Source organism: Narcine bancroftii, chromosome 1 (genome assembly GCF_036971445.1).
Source record: "Narcine bancroftii isolate sNarBan1 chromosome 1, sNarBan1.hap1, whole genome shotgun sequence".
Taxonomy (NCBI): domain Eukaryota; kingdom Metazoa; phylum Chordata; class Chondrichthyes; order Torpediniformes; family Narcinidae; genus Narcine; species Narcine bancroftii.
In genome coordinates, this window is record NC_091469.1 from 355,952,769 (window position 1) to 355,970,756 (window position 17,988).

The 17,988-nt window shown below is 41.2% G+C and overlaps 2 protein-coding genes across 11 annotated transcripts in view; one reads left to right on the forward strand and one right to left on the reverse strand.

The window, feature by feature from the left end:
- The window catches only part of LOC138749880 (poly(rC)-binding protein 3), a 158,704-nt gene that overhangs the window by 69,279 nt on the left and 71,437 nt on the right, over positions 1-17,988 (forward strand). The window lies entirely within an intron of this gene.
- LOC138758149 (keratin-associated protein 12-3-like) lies at positions 11,819-12,265 on the reverse strand. Its single transcript, XM_069926708.1, has one exon. It carries the CDS (start codon positions 12,263-12,265, stop codon positions 11,819-11,821), a length of 447 nt encoding a protein of 148 aa, XP_069782809.1.

The window sequence follows — 17,988 nt, forward strand, 5'->3', positions numbered from 1 at the left end:
TGCAATTACTGGACATGGATCTAAAGTGGTCCTAAATGTGGTTGAAAAAGTTGTAAAAATGTCAGACCAATATTTTTGCAAATTTGAGCAAGTCCAAAACATATGTAACAAAGAGGCATTGAATGTTTTACATTTGTCACAAAGTGAACTCATATCAGAATAAACTTGAGCAAGTTTGACTTTTGAGAAACATACACGATGTAGCACTTTGAATTGAATAAGACTATGCCCAGCGCACAATAATGAATTGTAAATCAGGCCCAAAATTGAAGTCCATTCTTCTGAGAAAGAGATTTTCAAATAATTCTTCCATTCATTTTTAATTCCATTTAAAGAAATTGCTTTCATATTCAATAGTTTATAATATAAAACAGATATCATGCCTTTATGTGTAAATCATAACCTGAAAAGTTAATTGATAAAATTTGGTTCAGGAGAGTAGGAGATGTTAAAGCTTAGATTAGAGCGAACAAAATTTTGAATTTGAAATAATGTCTATTTGATAGGTTAAGTATCGTCCCCAATTGTTGAAGAGATAAAAAATGTTGTATAAAAAATTTTAAAACTATTAATACCTAAAAAAAAAATTAATTCTTGAAACCCTACATCTAAAATATCCAATCAGGATAATCATCTCTCTTTTCACATTGCAACAATAGTAACATATTTACTTATGTTTATAGCCCAGTAGTAAAAACAGAAATTGGGTAGGGCTAATCCCCCATGATTTCTAGTGTTCTGAAGATACCTTTTATTCAATCTTTTTCAATCTTTTTATTATTATTATAATTTATAAACACATACAGTTCAAAGAGATATAAAAAATACATAGTAAGTAATGAATTAATACAGAGATATTAAACAATAATATTACAGAATAAAAATATATCATAAAAAAATTTTTAGATCAGTTTAGGGTGTGAACTATCTCTAAAAAAAAGATATAATTAATAACAATATATGAAAAAAGAGAAAAAAAAATCCCAAAAAAGAAGAAAAAACAAATCTGAATTAAAAAAAACTTAAAAAAAAAACCTACAGATATAGCTAAACCACGCCGATCACTCCGATCTCATCTTACAGCCCAATTATCATACATAATCATAGAAAGAAAACAGAACCAGATCAACTCACCACAAATGAAAATATTGAATAAATGGTCGCCAGGTTAACTCAAACTTAGAAGGGGATTCATAGACAGAGTTTCTAATTTTCTCTAAATTTAAACATAGTATAGTTTGGGTAAACCATTGGAAAACAGTGGGAGGATTAACCTCTTTCCAATTCAATAGTATAGATCTTCTAGCCATTAGTGTAAGAAAAGCAATCATACAATCTGCAGGAAGCCAATAAAGTTAATAATAAGCCAATAAAATCCAATCTATGTTTCTTGTTTTACCATATATATGACATAATAATTGATTCAAAATTGTCAAAAAAGTAATTGGGAATAAATATTGGAAGTGATTGAAAGAGATATAAAAATGTTGGTAAAATATTAATTTAACGAAGTTAATATGGCTAATCATAGTCAATGAGAGTGGTGGCCATCCTATAAGAATTGATTTAGTTTGGTTGACTATAAGTGCAAAGTTTTCTTTGAAAAGATTTTAAGAATTCTTAGTTACGATAATGTCGAATTATTTAAATTATTCATTCACTATTTTGAATGGATGTTTAGAATAAAGTTCCGGTGCACCCTTCAGTGTTAGTAATTCGGTCTTGTGTAGATTGAGTTTATAACCAGAAAATCTGCTAAAACAAGAAAGTAACGACAGTGGATTCGGTATGGATAACTTGGGGTTGGAAAAGAACAATAAAGGGTCATTCACGTAAAGAAATATCTATATTCAGTGGTTCCTCTAAACCAGGGGTCCCCAAACTTTTTAAACCATCAACCATCAACCCATCATGGAATCCTTGATCACTCATTGACCCCCCCCCCCCCCCAGGGGTTCAAGAAATAAATAAATGTGCAGTTTCCATGCGCATTAATGAGGGAAACTGCATACCATATGCATGGTGTCTGGGCTTCCCAACAACAACCCAACCCGTTGATACACCCCAATTGCCAAGTAACAAATCTGTAAATTAAGCAAGTGATTAGAGCAATAGTGTGATGGATTATATCATAATTTGTATTGTATATAATTTTTTTTAAAGGAGATAGATTGTGAGGGGTTTTAGTGTTGGTCACCACAAACACTTCACAAAACAGATCTCAGTTAATATGCAAGAGCTTTGCTCAAACCAGACACTCGGAGCCCAGGGCCTTTGTAAAGAAAATAAAAACTGCTTTGCTGAAGGTTTTCATAAGGAGGTGCAAATAGAAGAACCCGAGCTCAAGAGACTTCACAAGTAAGGGTTAATTGGGCATGATGTGGAGTAATGGATTATTGTTTTGAAAGCATCAGAAGAATGGACTCAAGTTTGGTCCAGTACCACAATCTGTCTAGTTGCAGTTTTCTGTTGTAAGAAGGTCATGTGGTTCTGCAAGAAGAGAGAGAGACCAAACAGGATTTCTCTAAAAGAGAACTGATTTCTGCAGTCATTGCAAGCTGGTAGCTTGTTGTAACCCCATTTTGAAGATGAGTTGTGAGTTCTGAGTTCAGCCTGTTGAGAACCCTTGTGGTCCATACAAGAGAAAATGGCTGGCTAGAGTGTGTCACCCGAAATGAGGGAAACAAAAGGAACTCTGCGGTAACCTGCGGAAGAAGAGGTTATCATTTGGAAAACCCTGATGGGGCAAGTTTCTTCGGCAAGACACTGAAGTGGCTGATCAGAGGGAATCAGTTTGTGTGTGTCCAACGAGCAACAAACCTCTCTGAAACCAACAAGAGAGGTAACCAATTACCTTTAAGCACCAGAGCTTGGCGAACATTCATAAATGTTAAATTCTGTTCACTGTACAAGAATTGCCTGATACCAGTGAACTTGGAGGAGTGAGAAGTGAGATTGGACTGTGAATCAAATAACTTTACTGAACTTGTAAATATTATACATGTACGCTTAGAATTAGAAGGAGGTTAAGTTAGGTTAAGTTGATAATAATAAATTAAAGTTTGATCCATTTTTTATGTTTAAAGAAAATTAAAAATGGCTTTTGTTGAAGTAACCATTTGTCTTGGTGAATTTCTATTGCTGCTGGGGTTTGGGGTCCTCTGGCCCCCTATCAACAATTTTAAAAAAACCTTTGCTTCTGGCTGAGAAGATGCCAGAACCGGGTCCAAGTCTTCAGCATCGGCGACAGCGACACCATTCTCAACATTGGGTGCGGTGCCATCCTCATCGAAGAAGTCGCCTTATGCTCCCGGGCAGGAGCAAGGACCTCGGGTTATCGGGCAGGAGCGGGGATCTCTGCCTTCTTGGCAGGGCTGGGGTCCTTGGGCTCTACAGTTCTTTTGACCCCAAAAATTCAATTGACCCCTTGGCATTTATCAACCCTATTTTGACCTCCTGAATAGTCCAATCGACCTTCAGGGGTTAATATCAACCACCATTTTGGAGGCCCTTACTCAAAACAAACCAGTAAAATCAGAGCAATAGCAAGTGGTTCCAGTACTAAGTCAAAAAGCAATGGGCTCAGAGGACAGCCTTATCTTGTATTTCAATGTAGTTGAAAAAGCTTGGATTGCTAGTAATTAATATGAATTGAGGCCATTGGAGATGTATATAAAAGTTTTATCCAATGTATAAAAGCTGGGCCAAAATTAAATTTTACTAGGGTGGCAAGTAAATATTCCCATTCTACTCTGTCGAATGCTTTTTCAGCATCTAAGGATAAAATACATTCATTGTTATGAGTAGAAGGTGTATACATGATATTCAGTAATCTATGGATATTATAATAAGAATGTCTACTTTTAATGAAGCCTGTTTGATCCAAATTTACTATACCTGGTAATTCTCCAATTGATAATGCTAAAACTTTAGATAAAATATTAACATCCACCTTAAGTAAGGAAATTGGACTGTAAGAAGCAAAATCCTCTGAGTCTTTGCCTTTTTTAAAGATGACCAAAATAGCTGTTTTATTAAAAGATTGAGATAATTTTCCTTCTTGGAAAAAGTTGTTTAGTATCAAGTTTAGATGTGGGAGTAGTTGTTTAAAAAAAAAAGTTTTGTAAAGCTCAACTGGATAACCATCCTGCCCCAGAGCTTTACCTGATTATAATAAAAATGCTGTTTTATGAAATTATTCTTGTGAAAGTGGAGCTTCTAGACATTATTCATTTTCCTGAGAAATTATTGATATATTGAAATAGTCTAAAAATTGTTTCATTAAATTGTGCTCATTGTTAAATTCAGAGGAATATAAATTAGTGTAGAAATCTTTATAAATCTTTTTTTATTTTGGATTGATCAGTAGTGATAATACCATCAAGGATATGTATCTTTTTAATTTGCTTATTAGCCAACATGGCTTTCAATTGGTTAGCCAGCAGTTTACCGGACTTCTCTCCATGAATATAAAATTGGCCTTTATTTCTTGAAATATTTTGCTCAATTGGGTGTGTAGAAAGAAGGTCAAATTTATATTTTAGTTAACATCAGTTATCTGTTTTTACCTCCTTAAGATGCTGCAAGACCTGTTGAGTTCCTCCAGCATTTTGCTGTTGTATATATGGATTTCAGTAAGGGAGTTGATAAGGTTCCCCATTGCAAGGCTCATTCAGAAAGCAAGGAGGCATGGAATCCAAGGAGGCCTTACATTGTGGTTCCAGAATTGGCTTGCCCATAGATTGTAGATTGTTCATAGTCTGCATGGTGGTCAGTGACCAGTGGTTTTCAGCAGGGATCTGTTCTGGGACCACTCCTCTTTGTGATTTTTAATGAATGACCTGGATGAAAAGTGGATGACATTAAGATTGGTTGTGTTATGGATAGACTGGAGAGTTACCAAAGGTTGCAGAGGGACATTGATAGGACACAGAGATGGGCTGAAAAGTGGCAGGTGTAGTTTAACCCAGAAAAGTGTGGAAGTTCATTTTGGTAGGTTAAATTGGAAGGTTGAATACAATGTCCATGGGAGGACTTTGAAGAGTGTGGCCAAACTTGAGAAATCTTGGGATCTGCGTCCATAGGTCATTAAAAGCTGCTGTACAGGTTGATTTAAAAACACAATGATTGAAAAACTCAGCAAGTCAAACAGTGTACTTTATGTAGCAAAGATAAAGAAACATAAATAATGTTTCAGGCTTGAAACCTTCATCAAGGTAAGAATAAATTGTAGGCAGGCATCTGAACAAAATGGCAGGGGACTTGCTGAGTTTCTCCACCATTGTTTTTACTTCAATCACGGTATCTGCAGACTTTCGTACTTTTAATCCTGCACACGTTGATTGTATTGTTAAGAAGGTGTATAATGTGTTGGCCTTCATTAGCAATGGGATCAAGTTCAAGAGCTCTGTGGTAATTTTGCAGCTACATAAGATCTTGGAATATTATGTTCAGTTCTGGTCACCTCATTACAGGAAGGATGTGAATGCTGTTGAGAGGGAGCAGAGGACATTTACAAGAACGTTTCCTGAATTGGAGAGCATGCCTTATAAGGATAGGTTGAGTGAATTTGATCTCTTTTCCTTGGAGCAACACAGGATGAAGGATAATCTGTTGGGGGTGCATCAAGGTGATTAGAGTCATTGATCGTGTGGATGGTCTTTGACCATCAAGGCTTTTTTTTTTTACAGGGCTGAAATGGCAAACATGAGGGGGCATGGATTTCAGGTGCTTGAGAGTAAATATAGGAGGATGTAAGAGGTATGTATTGCACACAGAATGGAATGTGCTGCTGGCAACAGTGGTAGAGGCAGGTACAATAGGACCTTTGAAGAGACAATTAGATAGGTGCATGAAACTGAGAAAAATAGATAGCTATGCAGGAGGGAAATTCTAGGCAGTTGCTAGAGTAGGTAATTAGGTTAACAACACTGTGGGCTGAAGGGCTTTCACTGTGCTGTTGTCATGTTTTGAAGAGTACCAGGTTCAGTGGGTTTGTAGAGAGACGAGTCTGGACACATGTTACAATCACTTTTAACTTTTATTAACAAACAGGGGAGAACGTTAAATGGTACTCAATCATTATTTTACTTGAGCGACACAACAGACATTTACCTTAGACTTTGGTTGGATTCTGACAACGGTAAACCTATACTCGACCCGCTCACGCATTACAAACAGGGACTCTTACATACACATCACTGACCAATGGGGTTGTGGCTCTCTGCAATATTGATTTGTCACAATATTATGGCTCAGCTTCAGTGTAGTGTGCCTATCTAACCCATGACACTTCCACCCATGTCCACAGTAGAAACCTGGCATGGAGCAGTGAGCGGGGCTTAGACTATGAGGCAGAGAGAAAGAATGTGCTATGCATTGGTGTTTTATATACAGTGCTAATCTGTGCTTCTAGCCAATAATGACCCCAGGTGATTTAAATTAACTAATAGCTAGGTGGGCACTAATGGGTGGCTGGAGTTCAACCTTGATTGGCAGGTAATGTGACTTCCAAATAAGTTTCAGATGGGGAGGGCATGTGACCACCTACAATACACACCTTTTTTGGTAATTCTTTATTTATCGCACTGTGAACCATATCAACCATTATATTTACTGATGCATCTCTTTAAATATTCACAGTGACATTTTCTCTTTTTTCCCCCATCCCTCCCTTCCTCCTTCCCACCCCCTCCAAAAACAATAAATATTGAACATATAAAATACAATAAAACATAATCTTTATACAAAAGGAATACAAACAAAAAAGACATATCATTCACTTATTCACATTAAATCTGATTGTGTTTTATCTTCTTATCATTTTAGGTGGTGGTGTCCTAGGTCTGCTCTTTCTGTTATGCTCCATATATGGTTCCCAGGTTTTTTCAAACATTGCAACTTTGTTTTTTAAATTATGTGATTTTTTTTTCCCAGTGGGATACACTTAAACTTGGTTATATATTCCGTTAATGTTTATAGTCATATAGTCCAACGTGGCCATCTTATATCTTTATTTTCACTTCTTTTCTGCCTTTTCACCATCTCCATCCCTTTTTTCCATCACTTTTTAAAGTTTTCCTTTTTAATCTCAATTTATGACAATGCACTTAAGACATGAAATACTCCAACAATCCCCACAATCAATAACCCTTTAACCCCAAATGAACCTCCCCTCCTTGGATTGCCCCTTGTCCCTTGACGGCAACCACAACTCCCCTTTCCATTCGGTTTGCGAACTTACTAGCAAGCGTCAACCGATTTTGCAGTGACCATTATTCTACCAGCCCCCCCCCCCCCGAGAACACTATTTTTCTATACTTATAACAAAGCTCTCTTTTTCCCCTTCTTCCCCTTCTTTTATCCATCTTTAAATCTTTATATATACACATATAAAGTTAAGATAATGTATATAATTTTTACAATTTTTTTGTATATTCTCTTGCTGGTCATCCTTCTTGTCACTCCTCCTCCTCCTCCTCTCTTCTCCTGCCCTAAAAAAATGTTCAGCAAATTCTTGGGCTTCCTTTGGATCCGAGAACAGTCTATTCTGTTCCCCAGGAATAAATACTTTAGTACTACAGGATGTCTTAATATAAAGTTATACCCTTTCTTCCATAAGATTGTTTTCACCATGTTGAATTCCTTCCTCTTTTTTAAAATTTCGAAGCTTATGTCTGGGTAAAAAAAATATTTTTTGTTCCTTATATTCCAGTGGCTTATTGTCTTCTCTAACCTTCTTTCTTGCCTGCTCCAGTATGTTTTCTCTTGTCGTATATCTTAGAAATTTTACCAATATTGATCTCGGTTTTTGATGTGGTAGCGGTTTTGGTACTAGCGCTCTATGCGCCCTTTCGATTTCTATTTCTTCATGTAATCTGTCATTCCCAGCACCTTTGGGATCCATCCTTTTATAAATTCTTTCCTAACTGACCTTTCTTTGCCTTCTTTCAGGCCCAATATTTTTATATTGTTTTGCCTACTGTAGTTTTCCAATACGTCAATTTTTTGTGACAATAAATCTTGTCTCTTTAATTTTTTTTCGCTCTCTTCCAACTTCCCTCTTAAATCATCTATCTCCATTTCTCGTTCCTCCACATTTTCTACTCTTTTCCCTATTTCAGTCATGACCAACTCTAAGCTTTGCATTCTGTCTTCAGCTCCTTTCATTTTTCTTCTGATTGAACTAAATTCTAATGATAGCCATTCTTTTAATGTCCTCATTTGTTCATTGAAAAAGGCTTTATCTAAACTTTGTCCTTCTATTTTACCTTTTTTTTGTAAACTTTATTTAAGATTTTATAACATGAATAACATATAGGATTACATTAAAAAAAAATTAAGAATAAAATAATAAAATTACAATACAGTATCAGTAATCTAAATAAACTATACCCTCCCCAATAATTATTACACATTAATAACCCAACTCAAATTAGTCCAACCCCCCCTTTCCCCCCAAAATAAAGAGTGAAGAATTAATAAAGTTAATAATATATATGAGAAAAAAACCCACTTACAAAAAAAAACAAAAACATAACCGATTAAAATACTAACAAAAAGAGAAGTAATTAATACTAAGATATCAGACTTAAAAAACATATTTAAATCAAACTTAAATGCATATATTTAACAGAGTTAAGATGAAACATATATTTAACTCAAACTTAATATAAAAAATTAGTAAAGTTAGTAACATTGTCTATCAAAAATTCTTAAACAATAATCAATTCTTTTAAAAAAATTGTAGCATGAGAAAAAAAGGATGAAAAAAAACTTTATAGAGATAAACCTTCACCAAATATCAACTAACTTCACATCTATCATCATATTAGTCACATAAACCACCATCTTAAAACAAAATTCAAACCTCACTAAGCATTGGACAATTCAATTTTAGTACTCTTCCACCATTTTTCCCTTTTACTCCTGAATAATTATCCAATAAAAGCTCCAATACCACATTTAAATATCCCCGATCATTACGTTAAAATTCAGATATCCAAATAGTAAAACACATCTACAACGAAATCTATATCTTCAACAAATGGAGCATAAACCACAAACAAAATTCAAGCCTCATTAAGAATTGTACAATTCAATTTATAACTTTCACCATTATTCCCTTCGTTCTATAACTAAAATAGCAAAATAATATACACCAGAATTACCACTCCTTTCACCTTAAAGTTAAAGAAAAAATATAAAAAAAACTTATCCATCCCATTCACATTTAAATTTCAGATATTCCTTATCTACTGAATAAACATTACAAAAAAAACCACATCATTTTTTAATTTTTTAAACAATCAAATACTTTCTTATGCTTTTTTTATAAACACAAAAAAAACCCCTTCACTCTTTAATCTAATAATACAAAAAAAGGAAAAAAAAACGGGTAGGAGGTTAAAAATACCCCCTCCCGTCTAAACCGCGCAATGCGGTAACTCCCAAAAAAAAATGGGTGTGAGATAACTCACACGTAGCAGATGACTTTCAGGAAATAGTGCCTATCCAGTTCTCTCTCCCATCTCTCACTTCATCTTAAACTATCATCATCATTATTTAATATTCCTTTTTTTTAACAAAAACATTAGAAAAAAAAAAGAACAACTCTTCTTTTAATCAACTCCAACTACCGAGTCACCATTACAACCATTCCTTCTTGGAGCACGGCTCTTTTCTTCCATCTCTTGTCTCCTTAGAGATCGCGGCGGACTACGTATCTGTTGAAACTGAGTAATTGGCGACTCTTGAGCAAATGCTATAGCTTCCTTTGGAGAATCAAAGAACTTTGGTTGGTAACCATCTTGAAAAACCTTCAAAACAGCTGAATATCTAAAAGTTGCCTTATAACCTTTCTTCCACAACAACTCTTTAGCAGAGTTGAATTCCCGTCGTTGGAACATAACTTCTTGACTCAAATCCGCATAGAAAAAAACTCGATTATTTTGAATCATCAAGGGTGATTTTCTCTGTTGTGCATTTCTAATAGCCACTCGTAAAATTATTTCTCTGTCGTAATAATTCAAGCAACGAACCAAAACAGGTCTTGGACTTTGACCTGAAATAGGTCTTCTACACAAGGCTCTGTGAGCACGTTCCAGTATTATACCTTCCAGGAAATGTTCTTGACCCAGCACCTGTGGAATCCATTCAGTAAAAAATTTTCTTGGGTCTGGTCCCTCCATTCCTTCCGGCAAACCAATAATCTTTATATTGTTCCGTCTGGATTGGTTTTCCAAATAATCAATCTTTTTCACCAAATTTTTATTTTGAGTTTGTAAATCTTCGACCATTTTGGTCATATCTGAAACTTGATCTCGTATTTCGTCTATATCTTCTTCACACGAATTAAATTTATCTCTCACTTCAAGCTTAAAAGCTCCAAACTCAGCCATCTGTTGAGAATTTATTTCTATCAGAGTATTGAACCTAGTACCAAGTTCAGTCATAATCTTAGATAATCCCTGCATTGTATAACATAATTTAGATTCAAGATTCACAAGAATCTTTTCAATTGGAAGAGATTCTGGCTCAACAGATTCCTGCTTCTTCTGCATAACCAAAGGGTCTTCTGTTGCTTCTTTCATTCTAGTTGCCTTCCTTGTAGTATAGCTGCGTGTGGAAACCCCAGCCACAGCCTTTCCAGAGGTGACTGGAGGACGCTGGCCGGGATGTTCCCCAGTCCATAATGTATTCATTTCTCCCAGTATATCAAGTTGTATAGTTTCTTTTATCTCAAGAGGTGCAGTTTGCAGTGCCACCGCTACAGTTGACAAATGCCTTTCCCCAGCCGGTACTTCAACTGATGTTACTACAAGTGGTTCATTCATAACATTGCCGTCAGATGCTACTGCACATGTGCGAACTTGAGTAACTCTTTGTTCTAAATGCTGTTTGGCGCCCTCTTTAGAGGGCTCTACCGATGTAACATTGATCTCTACATCCGAAAGCTGTACCTCTCTCTCTGGGATCCATTTCAGGCTGAGACCTGGTGTCTTTCCTGTGGGTAGGCTCCAAAACTTAAACTTTTGGAAAATGTAGTTTTTTGATGATCTGTTGTCGTTTTTTTTTGCTCTTTTCCACCAATTGTATCATCATAAGTTAAATTAACAGCACTGAAGTTATCTAAACTTTTAAAGAATTTTAACGGGCATTTCTAGACAAAACAATAAGATAGAGTCAGGAGAGGACTGGAAGGCACGTCTTATCCTTACGCCATCTTGCCACGCCCCTCTATTTTACCTTCTTTCCTTTGAAATTCTTGGTCTTCTTCCTCCTCTTCTTCTGTGTCTGTATCTATGTCTGTGTCATCTTCTCTTCTCTGTATCTGTGTATCTTCATCCTTCTCTGGTGAGCTGCTTCTGTATCCTTGCTGGGCCTCCAGCTGCTGTGTCTCCTATTGTTGGGCCTCCAGCTGCTGTGTCTCCTGTTGTTGGGCCTGCCGCTGAAGGTCGACCCGCCGCTGGGCCTCCCGCTGCAGGTCGCCCCCCTTCCAGTCGCCCCGTTGCCGCTCACCCTCTTCCAGTCCTTCATTCTCTTTCTCACCACTCTTCTTCTTTCTTGCTTACTTCCCCCACCCGAACACCCCGATACTGGGCGTCTCTCAGCTGGGCGTCTCTCAGCTGGGCGTCTCTCAGCTGGGCGTCTCTCAGCTGGGCGTCTCTCAGCTGGGCGTCTCTCAGCTGGGCGTCTCTCAGCTGGGCGTCTCTCAGCTGGGCGTCTCTCAGCTGGGCGTCTCTCAGCTGGGCGTCTCTCAGCTGGGCGTCTCTCAGCTGGGCGTCTCTCAGCTGGGCGTCTCTCAGCTGGGCGTCTCTCAGCTGGGCGTCTCGCAGCTGGGCGTCTCGCAGCTGGGCGTCTCGCAGCTGGGCGTCTCGCAGCTGGGCGTCTCGCAGCTGGGCGTCTCGCAGCTGGGCGTCTCGCAGCTGGGCGTCTCGCAGCTGGGCGACTCGCAGCTGGGCGTCTCGCAGCTGGGCGTCTCGCAGCTGGGCGTCTCGCAGCTGGGCGTCTCGCAGCTGGGCGTCTCGCAGCTGGGCGTCTCGCAGCTGGGCGTCTCGCAGCTGGGCGTCTCGCAGCTGGGCGTCTCGCAGCTGGGCGTCTCGCAGCTGGGCGTCTCGCAGCTGGGCGTCTCGCAGCTGGGCGTCTCGCAGCTGGGCGTCTCGCAGCTGGGCGTCTCGCAGCTGGGCGTCTCGCAGCTGGGCGTCTCGCAGCTGGGCGCTCCGCAGTTGGCCGCTCCTCTGCTGAGTCCCCCTTCCGCCGGCATTAACCTTTTCTTTTACTTGTGCACTGCACATGCACAACTCTTGTGCATGTGCAGTTGCGCGCCTCTTCTTGACTCTTAAGAGCCATTTTTGAAGTCCGCCGGTTGGGAGGACACTGCACCTCTGGGGACTCACCAATACCGGAGATCGGCCGCTCCTCTCCACGTTGTCTCTCTGCTCTGACGTGCAGGTAAGGCCTTCTTCTCCAGTGATTTTCCTTCTTCCCTTTTCACTGTTATTCTTACTTTTTCTCTTTGGGTGCCATCTTCTGTCTCTTCTCTGTAACTTTATCTTTCTCTTCCTGTATTTTATGTTTATTGAGCTCTATTTTCCCACACTTTTTTCTTTTCTCTAGAGAAGGCTGGTTCCACCTGACCAGCCACTACTCCATCACTACAATACACACACTTCAGACAGGCAGGGATGCTGCGTTTCCTCCGCACACAAAAATTCCACCCCTCGGAAGCCATATTACTCTGCCAATCACTATGAAGGCAATCAATAACTCTGTGTGCATGTTATAACTATTTAAAAGTAAAAGAGAAAAAAGAGTTAACAAACAAGCAGATTAATATGTACACAAATACCTTCCATATGCTGGACAAGGCTCATAATCAAACTCGATGACAACGCCTCACCAGCTCCATCTGACCATCGGTGTTACCATTAGACCAGGGTGCTGTGAGAGCTGTTCCCCAGTGTCAGAGGGGCAGGGTAGAGAAAAAAATTTGCTAACCGACTTGTGTGTCTCGTTTCTCTGGCATGACTGGCAAATGTGAGCACCCTTACCACCAATGTCTGCAAGCAGGCAGTGCAAGGCCATCAATCAGGTGCCAGAGCCCTCTCTTGACTTGTGCATTGGTCTCACACTTGGGCGCTCCCCAAGTACAGAGCTCAGATGGCTGTCACTCTACTGTCCCATGGTGAGGCAGGGGACAGGCCGGCTGGCATACATCCAGGGCTTACCTGGACCCCTCCATTTTTCTGGGCTGGAGTTTGACACCAGGATGACATTCTCGCTCGTGTTGTTTAAGCGGGTGCGACAAGGGCCTGTGTTGGATTCCTGTAATGAAAGCCAGGAGGAGATGGGGCTGAAAGTTAGCCAAGTTGTAATTTAAAAAAAAAATAAAAGTTCCTGAAGTCCCCACTCCACACCAATGGCATCATGAAGAAAGCCTCTACTTCCTCAGGAGTTTGCGGAGGAGCTAGTGGAATTGTTCAAGTGAACCGGTACGGACTTGAAGGGCCGACATGGCCTGTTTCTGTGCTGTAAACGGTTATATGGTTATATGGGGTATTTATTTCTCTTCATGAGTGGGCTGGGGCGATGCTGTCATTGTCAAATGAAACAAAATATATACAACATTTATTATGACACTCTACTGATGAAATGTAACTTTGAATTTGTGACACTACTTCTAAATTGTATCTTTGAATCAGTGACACACTAATAAATTGAAACTTCAATTCCCTGAGCGCGCTTAAAGGCATCATTACTATAGTTCAGGGTGATTAAAAAGGGGGAGAAAAAAAACAACACAAAAGGTCCATAACAAAGTCTGTGACGGGAATGCGAATTTTAAGAAAAGTCATGATCGAATTCCAAATGCAGAGGTCTGTGTTTCCATGGCAACAGCTGTCCAATTTCTGCTTGAAAGTTCTGTGCATTATGTGACAAAAGCTCCTGCAGGTGAGCTGATGTAGTGACTGAAATCAGTGATGGGATCACAGCAGTCTGTTTTGATGAGCGTTTTGTAGACCTTCACATTGAGAAGTGGAATAGCTTGAAGGGTAGTCTTCTGTGTGGGGGGGGGGGTGGTGTTTGGAAAGGTTCATGATAGATTAGTCAAGAGCCACCTCCAGTGGGGGAGGATCAGAGGGAGGCTGGCCCAGTTAGGAGTGGGAGGTGCATGGGAAGCTCCACCCCCATGGGGCTTCTCCCCCCCCCACCCCCACTTCCCCCGCAATGCTCTCTTCAGACTGCATACATGTCACCAAACTTTCCCTCAGCCCTGAAAAATTGAGTGGGTACTCCCTCCAGGAGGGTAATATCTTCCTGGACGCTTTTCTGGTCACCAACCCCATGAGGGGCAAGACCACCTCTCTAAGATCAGGGCGTGTGGTGGTGACTAAATAGCCTGCCAAGATGACAGTCACCTTCATGCTCCCTGGGAGGTGGTGTATGCAGGCGCTCCTGTATATACCCATAATCAGTGCCCGCTCCCTACCAACCCACGTCCTAAGGCCAGCAGTGTGGCATTGCAGCTGACTGTGTCAGCCGCATGCTAGGAAGGCAGGAAACCTGGCCCGGAATGCAGTCACCAGTTGTTCCCACAAGGTGGTGCTATCATTGAACCCCCTTCTGGCAGCAGCTGCAAGGCATTGCCCGTCATCTGTGGGTCAGACAGATCACCCAGAGTGCTCGCTTCCTGATGAGAGAGAAGGGAATAAGAGGCTCCTTGTCTCCCAACTGAAGCAGCGGCATTGTTAGGTGTTCGCCTGGCTGCTGGTGGTATGGGTCCCCTCGTCCTGTTACTCCTTAGCAGAGTAGTCCCAGGACTCCATTATCTCTCAATGACTATGTATTTGCCCACCTGAGGCCCCCTATTTTCAGCTACCTTCCCCTTTTGGAGGGTTGGCGGGATGCCTTCGAAGCAGACATGGGAATACGTGGTCTCTGGTCGTGCTTGTAAAGGCGTGCAGAGAGGAGGAAGTGTATCGTGGGACTCAGTTTCCTCATGGTTATCACCATTCATCCACACATACCCCTCCCCCAAACACGTGTTGATCCCCTCCCCCCACTGGACAATGGTTAAGACTTTTCCTGAGTCAAGCTGCGAGTCAGACCAGCGAGTTGCTTGCATCTGCTGTGTTTCAATCAGCTTGGAAGCTGCTTCCATGATTTTAATTTCTAAGTTGGTCACTTGTCCTTGGGAAAACTGCACTGTCTCTTGCAGACAACAGTGATGTTGCAGGGATTCTATCTCTCTATCTTTCTGGGTACCCTGATTACTTAACTCGGACGTGATACCCCATTAGTGCCCAAGTAGGGATATTAGTAATCGCATGGCTCCCCACAACTCTCCCACCCCCACTGGCCTCAGGAAATCCCAGTAAATCCAGGTGGGAGACCACATGGTGCCCTATTTCTCTTTGTGGGGGGTCCAATCTGTCCTCCGAATCGACTGGCATGGCATGGCTTGCCAGGCACGTCTCCAAATGGCTGAACCCCTGATGGTCATTGGTCCACTCGAGGATTTTAGAATCTGACCCTGGGGTCCCGACCCTATCTGTAGGTCGCCTCCTGCTGCCCCCATTGGTGAGCAGGTATACAATAAACCATACACCCAACAGGATGGACACACACACACAATATCAATCTCCCAAATGGTTAAGACTCCATGTGTGTCCAGCTGAAACTCTTTTAATCCTGCTTGCAGCACCAATTGTCATGTTGGGAATGTATCAGGTTTTGTGGGTTCCCCCCTCTCTCTCTTCCCCCCTCTCTCTCTCCCCCCCACTCTCTCCCCCCCCTCTCCCCCCCACTCTCTCTCCCCCCTCTCTCCCCATCCCCCTCTCTCTCTCTCCCCCTCCCCCTCCCCCTCTCTCCCCATCCCCCTCCCCCTCTCTCCCCATCCCCATCCCCCTCTCTCCCCACCCCCCTCTCTCCCCATCCCCCTCTCTCCCCATCCCCCTCTCTCCCCATCCCCCTCTCTCCCCACCCCCCTCTCTCCCCTCCCCCTCTCTCCCCTCCCCCTCTCTCCCCTCCCCCTCTCTCCCCCTCCCCCTCTTTCCCCCTCCCCTCCCCTCTCTCTCCTCCCCTCCCACCTCTCCCCTCCCCCTCTCCCCTCCCCCTCTCTCCCCTCCCCCTCTCTCCCCTCCCCCTCTCTCCCCTCCCCCTCTCTCCCCTCCCCCTCTCTCCCTCCCCCTCTCTCTCTCCCCCTCTCTCTCTCCCCCTCTCTCTCCCCCCTCTCTCCCCCTCCCCCTCTCCCTCCCCCATTCTCCCCATCCCCCTCCCCCTTTCTCCCCATCCCCCTCCCCCTCTCTCCCCATCCCCCTCCCCCTCTCACCCCATCCCCCTCTCACCCCATCCCCCTCTCCCTCTCACCCCATCCCCCCTCTCCCCATCCCCCTCTCTCCCCATCCCCCTCTCTCCCCATCCCCCTCTCTCCCCATCCCCCTCTCCCCATCCCCCTCTCTCCCCATCCCCCTCTCTCCCCATCCCCCTCTCTCCCCATCCCCATCTCCCCATCCCCCTCTCACCCCCCTCTCTCCTCCTCCCCTCTCTCCCCCTCCCCTCCCCTCTCTCCCCTCCCCCTCTCTCCCCTCCCCCTCATCAATATGGACTTCTCCAATTTCTATTAAACTCCTACCCTAGGGATATATATCTGATTTGTATTGTATTTTACAAGAAATTGATAGTAAAAAAGACTGGGATAAAGATAAGTTGAAATGGGAAAAAGATTTAGGACATAAAATAGCTGAAGAAGCTTGGATGGAAATTTGTCAGAATAGTATTCGGAAATTAATTAATGCTAGACTAGCGATGATTAATTATAATTTTATTCATCAGCTATATTTAACACCGGAGAAATTTAAAAAAATTGGTTTTAGTAAGTTGGATTCTTGTTTTCGATGTGATCAGACGGCCAATACTTTTTTGCATACTGTTTGGCTTTGTGATCGATTGCAACAGTTTTGGAAAGGTATTCAATCTGTTTTTAACAGTTTATATAATATCCATCTTGTATTAGATCCCGATATATTTTTATTAGGGAACATGCAATCATTAATCGATTTAGGTTTAGAAGATTATCAGATTTCATTTATTTATTTAGCTTTAGTTGTGGCTAAGAAATGTATAGCACTTACTTGGAAAGATAGAAATATACTAACTTTAGATAAGTGGTATTTGGAAATGAAATTTTGTTTGACTATGGAAAGGATATCTTTTTCAATTCAGGATAAGATTTCTTTTTATAAGTTAAAGTGGACTCCGTTTGCTAATTATATGCATTTAAGTTTGATTTAAATATATGTTTAAGTGTGATATTTTAGTATTGACAATTTTTTTTGTTGTTGTTGTTAGAATTTTTTTAGGTTAAGTTTTATCTCTTTTTTGTAAGTGGGTATTTTTTTTTCCATATATAATATTGTCAATTTTATTAACTCTTCACTCTTTATTTTGGGGGGGAGGGTTGGACTAATTTTAAGTTAGACTATTAACATTGTGTTACAATTAACGGGGGGGGGGGTTATTTTGTGTAGTTTTCTGATGTAATATTGTAATCAAACCTTTTTAAAAAAAATTTTCTATTTTTCTTTAAATGTAATTTTTTATTGTATTCATGTTATAAAATTTTAAATAAAGTCTTAAAAAAAAACCTCCTACCCTGGTTTCTCGCTTTCCCTCATCTTTCCTATTCCCTTCCTCTTGCTCCCAGTCCCTTCTCCTATCAGCAATCTTAGATCTCTGCCACATCTCATTTCCTTTCTCCTCTTTCTCTTCCCACTTGTCTTACCTGCTAGCCTATGCTCCTCACCTCTCTCTTCCCCCCCCCCCCCCCACCCTACCTTCTAATTGAGGTGACTGATTTTTTTGCACTCCTGAAGAAAGCCTGAGGCCTGAAACGTCAAATGCTTTTTGCTTTCCATGGATGCTGCATAACTTGCTGAGCTGCTCCAGTATTTTTATGTACTGAAGGAAAGGTTGGGTTGGTCTTAC